We start from the raw sequence: 10,618 nt of genomic DNA on the forward strand, positions 1-10,618 counted from the left end.
CACCTCCTTGGGTATTACTGGTCTGGTCTGGATTGCTCTTTCAATGTCACGTTTGTTGTGTGTAAAATTATTTAACGTCTGGCTGCAAGATTGTGTATAAGTGTGTGGAACATGAATAAATTTAGCTGTATATTGTTTAGTTCACTGAGTACCGTATGTCGACAGTTGTCTGCCCCTCTAAACGGAAGTACAGCCTCTCTGTAAGTGCTTTATGGCTATGTTTTCTTAGCATTTATGTTAGCTAACGGCTAGTTCTAGGCTGTAGCATTTGGATAACACATAGTATTTTAGATGACACCTTTATAATCATGATAAAAATATCAATAGCAGATTATGTTTAATATGACAGGTTTATAAAGTCGTTGCTAATTAAATTGTGTGCGTACAGATGTGGAAGCAGAGCGTTGGAGCGGACAGTATGCAGCAGTGCTGTCAGGCATCAGGAAAAAGAAGCATCCTCCAGCGCAGAGACTGCGAAGGACTTCAGGTCAGGCACAAATGTACATGCAAATGAAATGAAACAACATTAAGTCTTAGCAAGGTGTGCCAAAATGTACAGCTCAAACTGCTCCAACGCGCTTCTTGAACTCTTCTGGAGGGATGCACCATCATTTTTCCAGAAAGATATTGCGCACTTAGTTTATTTGAGAGCAACGAAGAACGCCCGAAAAGTTGACAGGCGTTTTACGTTTTATCTGGGTTGACTGCAAAATATATTGTGGATGGGGCATTTTGACATCCTGGAAGAAACTGATACCATTAGGATGGAAAGAAGTTTGTATACTGATTTGCAGTAACTCTGTCTCTAGGTGGCCCATCCAAGAGACAAGAAACAAAACAAGCAAACAAATAAGTGACCGCAATAAATAAATATATAAATATATATATATGTAGATATAGATATATACACATATGAGGAGACAGAGCATCCCCTTGGTAGATCCCGCACTTGAGTAGTCACACTCACTCCTTTCCCCTATGGTGCTTCCCTCTCATATGAAAGAGAGTGAAGGTAGTCAAAACTGAGGGGATCGAGCTACCAGAAGGCAACATTGCAGACATAGAGGACAGTTACAAGTACCTGGGGATCCCGCAGGTGAATGGGAACCATGAAGAGGTCGCTAGGAAAGCTGCAACCACCAAGTACCTGCAGAGGGTCAGGCAAGTCCTGAGGAGTCAGCTGAACGGTAAGAACAAGATCCGGGCTATCAACACCTACGCCCTGCCCGTGATCAGGTACCCAGCTGGTATAATAAGTTGGCCAAAGGAGGAGATAGAAGCCACTGACATAAAGACAAGAAAGCTCCTTACCATGCATGGAGGGTTTCACCCCAAGTCCAGCACCCTGAGGCTGTACGCTAAGCGGGAGGAAGGGGGCCGGGGACTGGTGAGTGTCAGCACCACAGTCCAGGATGAGACAACGAACATCCAAGAATACATTGGGAAGATGGCCCCAACTGACCGAGTGCTCAGTGAATACCTCAGGCAGCAGAAACCCAAGAAAGAGGAGGGAGACGAGGAACCATCATGGAAGGACAGGCCCTGGACGGTATGTACCACCGGCAGATAGAGGAGGTGGCTGATATCCAGAAATCCTACCAGTGGCTGGACAAAGCTGGACTGAAAGACAGCACAGAGGCACTAATCATGGCAGCACAAGAACAAGCTCTGAGTACAAGATCCATAGAGGCTGGGGTCTGTCACACCAGGCAAGACCCCAGGTGCAGGCTGTGTAAAGATGCCCCAGAGACAATCCAGCACATAACAGCAGGGTGCAAGATGCTAGCAGGCAGGGCATACATGGAACGCCATAACCAAGTGGCCGGCATAGTATACAGAAACATCTGTGCCGAATATGGCCTGGAAGTTCCGAGGTCAAAATGGGAGACGCCCCCAAGGGTGGTGGAGAATGACCGAGCTAAGATCCTGTGGGACTTCCAGATACAGACGGACAAAATGGTGGTGGCTAACCAACCGGACATAGTGGTGGTAGACAAACAGAAGAAGACGGCCATAGTGATCGATGTAGCGGTCCCGAATGACAGCAATATCAGGAAGAAGGAACACGAGAAGCTGGAGAAATACCAAGGGCTCAGAGAAGAGCTCGAGAGGATGTGGAGGGTGAAGGTAACGGTGGTCCCCATGGTAATCGGAGCACTAGGTGTGGTGACTCCCAAGCTAGGTGAGTGGCTCCAGCAGATCCCGGGAACAACATCGGAGATCTCTGTCCAGAAGAGTGCAGTCCTGGGAACAGCTAAGATACTGCGCAGGACCCTCAAGCTCCCAGGCCTCTGGTAGAGGACCCGAGCTTGAAGGATAAACCGCCCGCAGGGGCGTGCTGGGTGTGGTATATACACATATGAGAAAGAGACATATACATACACTTGTGTCTGGCCACAAACCTCATTCTTCTCATTCTTAGCTCAGTTCAGTGGATGCATCTGTTCTTCTACCAGGGTCAGCTCATTGTGTCTGTACTGCTCACTTTTTTGCATTGTGCTATGGCCTCTGGATCTCCAATTGAATTGATGGAATGCACTCTTGGTCTCGCTATATACATAAACACTTTTTTAAATGTAATTGGTAGAAAATAGCACAGTAGTCACACTCGCTCCTTTCCCCCTATGCTGCTGAGGCTTTTAGTCTCTCCCAAATTCAGCTGGGTATCCTTGCTAAAGTACTTCCAAAATGAAGTAAACAAATGGAAGTTTGTTTAGCAAATGGTACATTCAGCTGCTCCCTTATTTCCCAAGGAGTCGCTACGGCAGATGGATCCACATATTTGATTTGGCACAGATTTTTATGCCGGATGCCCTTTCTGACACAACCCTGCCATTTATGCAAACTTTTGGTCTCCTGCAGCACGACATGCGTCTCCTCCTGGAATTGAACCGGGGAGCTTTCACGTGTAAGGTGAATGTGTTAATGGAATGGAGCCAGCTGGAAATTGGTTTGGCAAATGAAAGAGGAAAAAATGAGAGGGAGACATTCCTCACCTGTCACTTAATGGAAACTGCCATCTGAAAGTTATTTTGTTAGTTGGTTATAAAATATAAAATCAGTTTCGATTTTTTTTTCTTCTGTTTTTTTGTGTGTGTCACACTGTTTTCCGGGGTCTGTAATTTGATAATCTGAGCAAAAGGAGAGTTAAATCAAATCGTGATAATATAACAAAGCCCCCCTGGATGTCCTCACTGTTCAGCAGTCAGCAATTCAGGTTTTATCTTTAATTTAATATCCCAGTGTCACAAAATAGATTGTGACATTTTACTAGTCCCAATCTATTTTGAATACTCAGTAATATATTATGGATATATGAAATCATTTTTCAGTTTGAATATTTGACATCAAAAGAAGAACTTGTAAAATCCTAATCTTACTGCTAGTGGGGTATGGACTAATTGGCACAAACCATGTATATTGAGGGGGGGGGGGGCACAGCTGTAAGAGGCTGATGGGGTGTTGTTTGTGAATGCCATAACTCAAAAAGAAAGTCACCTAGGAATTTCAAACTGATACCATAGGCATAGCTGCTAAGTTCCAAATCTCCATGACCTTGAACTCAAGGTCAAAGGTCAAGTTTTCTGAAAAGCTTGTGAACACAATAAATTGAGAAGGATGTTACCTAGGATTTTCATAGCTGCATCTATTAGGAGGTTGAGTGGTATGTTTTTGTTTCATTTTTTAATGCATTCACCACTACTTTATCTCCTGCAGCACAAAAAAAATATTAGCTGCTTGTTCTTGCTAATGTGGCTTGTATTGACATTTCCAGTCACACAAAAAAGTTGTATGTATTTATTTTTTTTTCCCTTTCTCATTGCTATTCCTAACACATGTGCACCACAGTCGTCAAATCTGCGCCCTGTCAACCACAATTTCCAACACTGTTTACTGATGACTTTCACGTAGATTTAAATGTTCATTGTCTGCTTGAGCGGTCTTTATGACTGAAGCTTCAGTGATGTGTACTCAATCCTTTCCTTCCACCATCTTAATGCAAACCCTGAATTAACAGGGTTTTTCATACATGTCCCAGAGCATGACTGTATTGCTTACCTTTATCATGTGGTGCATTGATGTGAAAGAATGCTTGTCTTCATTCATTTATTCATGTTTTCTCTTAAATTTAACACCTGTCAGCATCATGTTTCACTGCCTACTGTCAGCAAACTAAGCTCCATTGAATAGAAGCACAGCCTGCTGCAGTATTATGATTAATGGCTAATCTTTGTTTTAATCCTACAGCTATTTACCTCCACTGCCTGGACATGACAGCGCACTGAGATGGGCCGGGAAGAAGTTTGAAGACTTACCAATTGTTCACATTAAAGCTACATACAACAAGTAAGTGAAAGCAAACTCTTACATTTGGCTTTTTAATAGTCGTATTTTGACAGGATCAAATTGTCTTTGTTGCAATGTAAGTGTCAGAAAATATCTCTTAAAGCATATTCAAGATTCAGTCAGCACTTTCATTATTTTAGTCTTTCCTCTTTGTAATTTCAGACCCATTTGCCGTAGTGTTCTGATTTTATTAAGTAACCATGAAACCTGCTTTTAGAGGGAAAATTGCTAGTTGGATCTGTTATCATAATTCAGTGAAATCAGATGTTCTGCTATGATTTAAATTTCCTATTAACAGCTGTGGTGGCCATTGCTAAAAGCCACATATTAGCTAGAGTTCACGACTGCTGATTTGTCCTCACTGTAAAAATGCCCGGCGGTTTGCGACCCAGTAACTCGCTGTGTTCTCTACCAGCACTCACATCCAGCTAACAGACAGCGCAGGGCAGTCCGTGGTGAGGACATCCTGCGGAACAGAAGGTTTCAAAAATATCAAGAAGTCGACGCCGATCGCTGCTCAGACTGCGGGCATCTCTGCTGCTGCGGTGAGTTCGATACAACACAACGCTGGGCCACCTCGTTATCCCTGCATAAGATTGTTCCAATTAAATTAAAATTAGAGACTACAGCATCTGCTGCTTCTCCACTTTGTGCAGCAACACTTAATTCATGAATATTAAATGTTTGCTGTAAACAAACTGGCTTCTCTGAGGATTTTATAAAGGCTGCAGGCTAACAAAGTTATGGTCAGACAGATTTTCTTTTTCATTTGTTGTAATCAGCATAGTTGATAAATTAAGTTTTATTATAATGCTGCCATGTTCAGTAGAGTTAAATTATACTTTCCTCTCATCAGTTTTTAAATGTTTTTGCTACAATTGAAAATTAAAAGTTGCTGAACACTTTTATTAAGAGTCTTTTCTACTGGTTTTGAGGGGTGGATATCTTAAAGAATAATTCTTGTTTACCTCTTTGTCAGTTAAGCCTCTTTGTATACATACCTAAAACTAACAGTTGAATACCTCTATGCACTGGTTACTTTCTCTTGTAATGGCTGCTAAGCCACGAAACTGTCACAAAGTAATGAAAGCTGCAGTCACTGCTTGTTGAAGTCGATCTTAAGACTCTAGTGAATGGCATTAATTGGAGACCTGCTTATTCTGAACATGTTAGAAGTGGCAAAGCAGAGAAAAAGCCATGGATTCAGAGCAATGGTGTGTCTAAAGCTCTAAAGCTCCTCAACTGTGTTTTAGTCAAGATTACTAATCACATCTATTAGCCTCAGAACCAGGAGAGGATTTCATTTGTTGGCTTTATTGGACTTTTCTGAACACCGGAGTCAAAGGGATGCTGTTCATCTCAGATTTTTCTTCTGTCCATCTGCACAGAAAGCCACAGCCAAAGGAGTTAGCTTTGTGCGTGTTGTGGTCAAAGGTCTTGGTCCCGGGCGTTTGGTGAGTAGTTTCTGTAAAGAAATATTTAAATCTATTCCAGATAAAACTACAATTTATTTTTAATTAGTGTTATTATTTTTGTAGCTTGTTGTTTGGTCTGTCTTCAGACTGAAGACAGTTAACAGGGATGGAGCCTCATTAAAACAGCCTATTTAAAAAATTGTTTTGGCTTAGTAAATGATAAACTTGTACTCGTACTTTAGTTTGGTATCGAAATTTGTCATATTTCTGTTAAAGGCAAGCATACAGTCATAACCCAATAAGACAAAAGAGTTGGCTTATTTTCAGACAGTTGGACAGGCAAACATGTGAAACTGAAACTTCTTAATATTATATGTAATTTTACCAACATACTATAAGATTACATAGATCCTTAACCTCTGAAGCAAGTTCTCTGATGGCTGTGTAGAAAACATTGATTGTTTGGTCAGTATGCTCCCATCTGTCGGCTTTCTCAGTGGGGTGAGAAATTGCTGATGTTATTTTCACAAGTAGAAAAATGCTACACTGACAGCTCACCAGGTCCCATCTATTGTTTTTTGCAATCGGAGGAGCAGCCTACCTGTGAATTTGCACTCAGCCTGAGTGCTGAGTAATGTTTATATTCATTGTGCTCCAAACTCAAAGACATCATGTTAAAGTTATTGGTACGAGTGCATTTTGCTTAAATATGCACGAGATTGACTTTTTCCTTTTGATTAATCTCATTTTAAAATAAAATGTCTTTTATTTGTGTTACCTGTTCATTATGTTACCTTATCTGCACTGTTTGAAGAAGGCTTAAAAAAAATAAATCAAGGAACCATTTGTATGAAGAAGGAAAATTTACTGCAGGATAACAGGATGAAAATGAAACTAGTTTTGTGTTTTGTTCTGCTGACCCTGTTCTGTGCCGATATGCGAGTGGGCGGTCAATACCAGCAAACCTGTCACAGCATGAAGAAGTGGTCTTCTAATTATTTCCAGACTTGTCATAATGAGGATAATTTAAGGAGCTGCAGACATGTTGATCTGTTCCCATTAGCTTTCTTAATGAATGAATGCATTTTTCTCTGCTCTGCAGTCTGCAATCAAAGGCCTGACAATGGGAGGCCTGGAGGTGGTATCTATCACTGACAACACCCCCGTGCCACACAATGGATGCCGCCCACGGAAAGCCAGAAGGATGTGATCTTTGTGTGCCAGAATGCACTGCGACAGGAGGAAGCTTTTGTGTTGAATTATGCTAATAAAGAGTTTTGTTGTGTAGCTTTTTTGGCTCTGAGCTGACCTTACAAAAAGCGTTTTGGGGAAATAATTGCAGATGGGTGTTATTAATGAGCAGAGAACAGGCTTCTCAGTCCTCTGCTGCTACTGTTGGCAGATGAATAAACCTTCATTCTCACTGCAGGCGCTTTTATGTTCATTAGTAGACTGATGTTTGTACACAGCACAGAAAAGGCTCTGCGTGGGAACAACTAGTAGCCACGGGAACCCTTGATCCTGACTATGCTACACAGCTGAACCTACAGGGCTGCAGATTGATGCAAGATTGCCCAAGTTTAACCTTCTTGTGTGCCTTTTTATATTGTCAACTTTCAGCACATTAGACAGTCACACATCTTTTTAACATGATAAAAATACAACAGTCTCCTCTCTTCCCCCCTCCACCCTTCTTTTCTTTACATTTTGCTAGGAAAATGGGAAATTTTTTAAAACATGCAAGTATACATGTGAATACAGGATTTAAGGCACAAACAGAGTTTCTATCATTCTAATGAGCTTGAAAGTCAATATTTGATATGACCACCTTTATTCTTCAACCTAACCTGAACTCTCCAAGCCAACCTTGTCATTTCTTTAAGGAGCCGTCAGGAACAGTTTCCCAGGCTTCTTGAAGGACACCCAACATTCTTCCTTTGATGGCTGACTTTTGTTTCCTTCTCTGTAAAGATGATCCCACATTGCTTGAACAGTGTTGAGACCCAGGCTCCAGGAGGCCAGTCCATGACTCATAGTTCTCCACTGTGTTTTTTCCATGCATGTATGGCTTTTATTGCATTGGCAGTGTATTTGAGGTCATTGTCATTCTGCAAAACTGGAGCCGTTGCCAGTCAGATGCTTTCCAGATGCCTTAAATGCTGGATAGAAATCTGACCGTAGCTTTCTGCATACATGCTGACAGTGATTTGAACCAAAAATTTCAAATTTATTTTGGTCACTCCATAAGACCTGCTGCCAGTCCAGTTCTTGTGTAATTTGGCATACCTCTGCCTTTTCGTATCTGTTTCTATTTCCTTAAGAATGGCTCTGTAACATCCACGCTTTCACTGAGATCATGATGAGGCTTCAGCGAACAGTAGATGGATCAATTCGAGGCCCGATACACGTCTTTGGTCCTGCGTCAGGTCTTTGCTGAACTTTGTCATATTTCTTAAGGGATTCACTTTCAGATCTGTTCATTTGCTCTACATAGTATTTTTAACTCCTCCCACTTCATCTTTAGTCCAGTTCCCCTTAAAGTACAAATATTATTTTTTCTCCTGTTAAATAATCTTTGGCATTTTTTTTTTGTAGATTTTGATAAATAAATGGGAACAAATTGTGTTTTTGCAACAAGCTGCTAGCAACAAAGTCCCTATGCAATTTAAAATTATTTCTTTTTCTGAGTTATGCATGGATAGAACACTGGTTCACCCTTGAATTAGGTGCCTTTTTATGCTTGAATTATTCATAGGTCAGTGTTAGGTGCCTTAACAAAATATAAAAAACTGATCTGAAAATGTTCAAATACAAGGACTGGACTTAAAATGAATGAAAAGGCAGCCAATGTTCAAAGAAAATTCTTTAGAGACTTTCAGAACGCCTGGAGAAGTGCTGCTCAAGACCACTTTAAAAATTACAAAATTCTGGCGAACTGAAAGTGAAATGTATGCGTGGGGTAGCTTGAGACTTTTGCACAGTATTGCACATCAGTGTAGGTCTCTGCAAAAGCCAAGATATTGACTTGAAAGATCAATCCTGAGTGGGGAAATGTTGAAATGGAAGCAAGTATATACCAAGTACCATCAATTTTATTGAGTGTCTGTGTTTCAACATCTCTTCAAGATTTTCTTTTAACCTTTCTGGATATTTTTAACATTTGAGACACCCCCAGAAAATTTTTTACACCTTAACAAGCTCCCTTAATTAAGTGCAAATGTTTTTAACTTAGTCAGTTTTACCATATAAGTGCACATATAGTCAGTGCACGGTTTCGACAAAAATAGATTGCAACAGATGAAATGACTAACAGGGTCATGTGTTTGTGGGTTTTCAGTCTAAATGCTTCAAAGGGGCCTCAGTGATACAGTGGTGATGAAAAAAAATACAGTATCACAAATAAAAGTAGATACACAAAGACTAATCTGATGCTTTTGACCTACAAGTATTGTATTTCATTAAAAGAACAACTATTGACGCAGCTGCCCCTCTGTTGGTCTTCCTTGGTCTCTTGTGTTCTGGGGTCCTCTGGATGTCTAGAGTTTTGATCTCCTCCATACCTGCGTCATGCCCTGGAGGACGGGGCAGTGGCCCCCCACACCCTCTAGCAGATCATTACATGAAGGAACCTTTAAAAAAAAAAAAAAAAAGCGCGCCCATGCTCACAGGTGTACACACAGGTGATCACACACAAACTACACCCTTTTTGGCTCTTACCTCAAAGCACACTGTGCGCTGTCGATCTTACGTGCTGCACAATAATGTCTAACATTTAGTATTTACTGTCATATTCCCATAGATCATTGTGATGTTGTTTATTACTCTCGTTTTCTTCTGCTTGCTTTCTCTTTCTTTCTCAACAGGTGATCCAGATGATCGATATATGTATTTTTTTTGTCTGCTTATTCTGTTGGTTTTGGTTTTGCCCTTTTTCCCCGTCCCTCTTCCCCGCTGTTTTTTTCTTTCCTCTTTCTTTCCCCAGTTAAGTCTGTCCCGTATTCAGCAAGTGAAAATAAAATAAACAATAAAGGTGAATCAAATGGACCATTACGGCAAGGCTGGGATGGTCAATTTGGTAAAGTAAATCCGTTGGGCATCTTTCTTCGCCTTTAGACAATAATTCTGATGGCAAAAGAACCAAACGGGACAGGAAAAAAAAAAGAAAAAAAAAAGAACAACTATTATAACGTTTAGCTTCCTGCCTGTTATGCCACCTCTGACCCCTGGTGACCCTGAATTGGGTACGTATTTAAGAAAATAGATGGATGAAGAAAAGTAGGCTTTTACCAACAGTCTTCCGCTCTGCCTCAGGTTAAAAGCCTCATCGCTGCATATTTCAAACAACACAATGGGAGCCATGTTGTAAAATGTGGAACAGAACTGAGACTTATTGTCCTGCTGTTAACACAGACTCCTCCTAGAGGTCTCTTAAAATGCCATCTGCAAGCTAAATATTTTATTCATCTGCCTTCACATGGTATTTCATACACGCTAGAGGTGTTACCAAACTGATAAAACATGACTTTTTAGATTTTTCTTTTATAAAGAGAGTAGCTGCAGTATCCAAACTGGAAGGTACTGCCTGAGCCCCCAACTATGTTACACTGCATGTATTTTAGAAAGCATAAATGAATAAATCGTGTATTATGGCTGATCTTCCAAAAACAAGACACTACCAAATCTATTAATAAAATTAGGGATATATATCCTGGTTATCACACATTTTCTACTGACCTCAAGCAAATGAAATATTAATAATATCTGCTGCAAATAAAATTTGATTAAAGTAATTTTGTGACACAAAGGAAAGAAAGGAAAATTAGAGTCCAGCAGTGGATTTTGTCTCTACGGGGCTC

At 40.7% G+C, this 10,618-nt stretch overlaps 1 protein-coding gene across 1 annotated transcript; it reads left to right on the top strand.

Annotated features, from left to right (window-relative positions):
- The first annotated feature begins 16 nt into the window (after positions 1-16).
- On the top strand, positions 17-9,239 carry mrps11 (mitochondrial ribosomal protein S11). Its single transcript, XM_031746625.2, has 6 exons — positions 17-200; positions 389-487; positions 4,249-4,347; positions 4,763-4,892; positions 5,736-5,801; positions 6,865-9,239. The coding sequence occupies exons 1-6, from the start codon at positions 112-114 to the stop codon at positions 6,970-6,972; spliced, it is 591 nt and encodes a 196-aa protein (XP_031602485.1). The 5' UTR covers positions 17-111; the 3' UTR covers positions 6,973-9,239.
- The last annotated feature ends 1,379 nt before the right edge of the window (positions 9,240-10,618 follow it).

Source organism: Oreochromis aureus, linkage group 1 (assembly GCF_013358895.1).
Source record: "Oreochromis aureus strain Israel breed Guangdong linkage group 1, ZZ_aureus, whole genome shotgun sequence".
Lineage (NCBI taxonomy): Eukaryota > Metazoa > Chordata > Actinopteri > Cichliformes > Cichlidae > Oreochromis > Oreochromis aureus.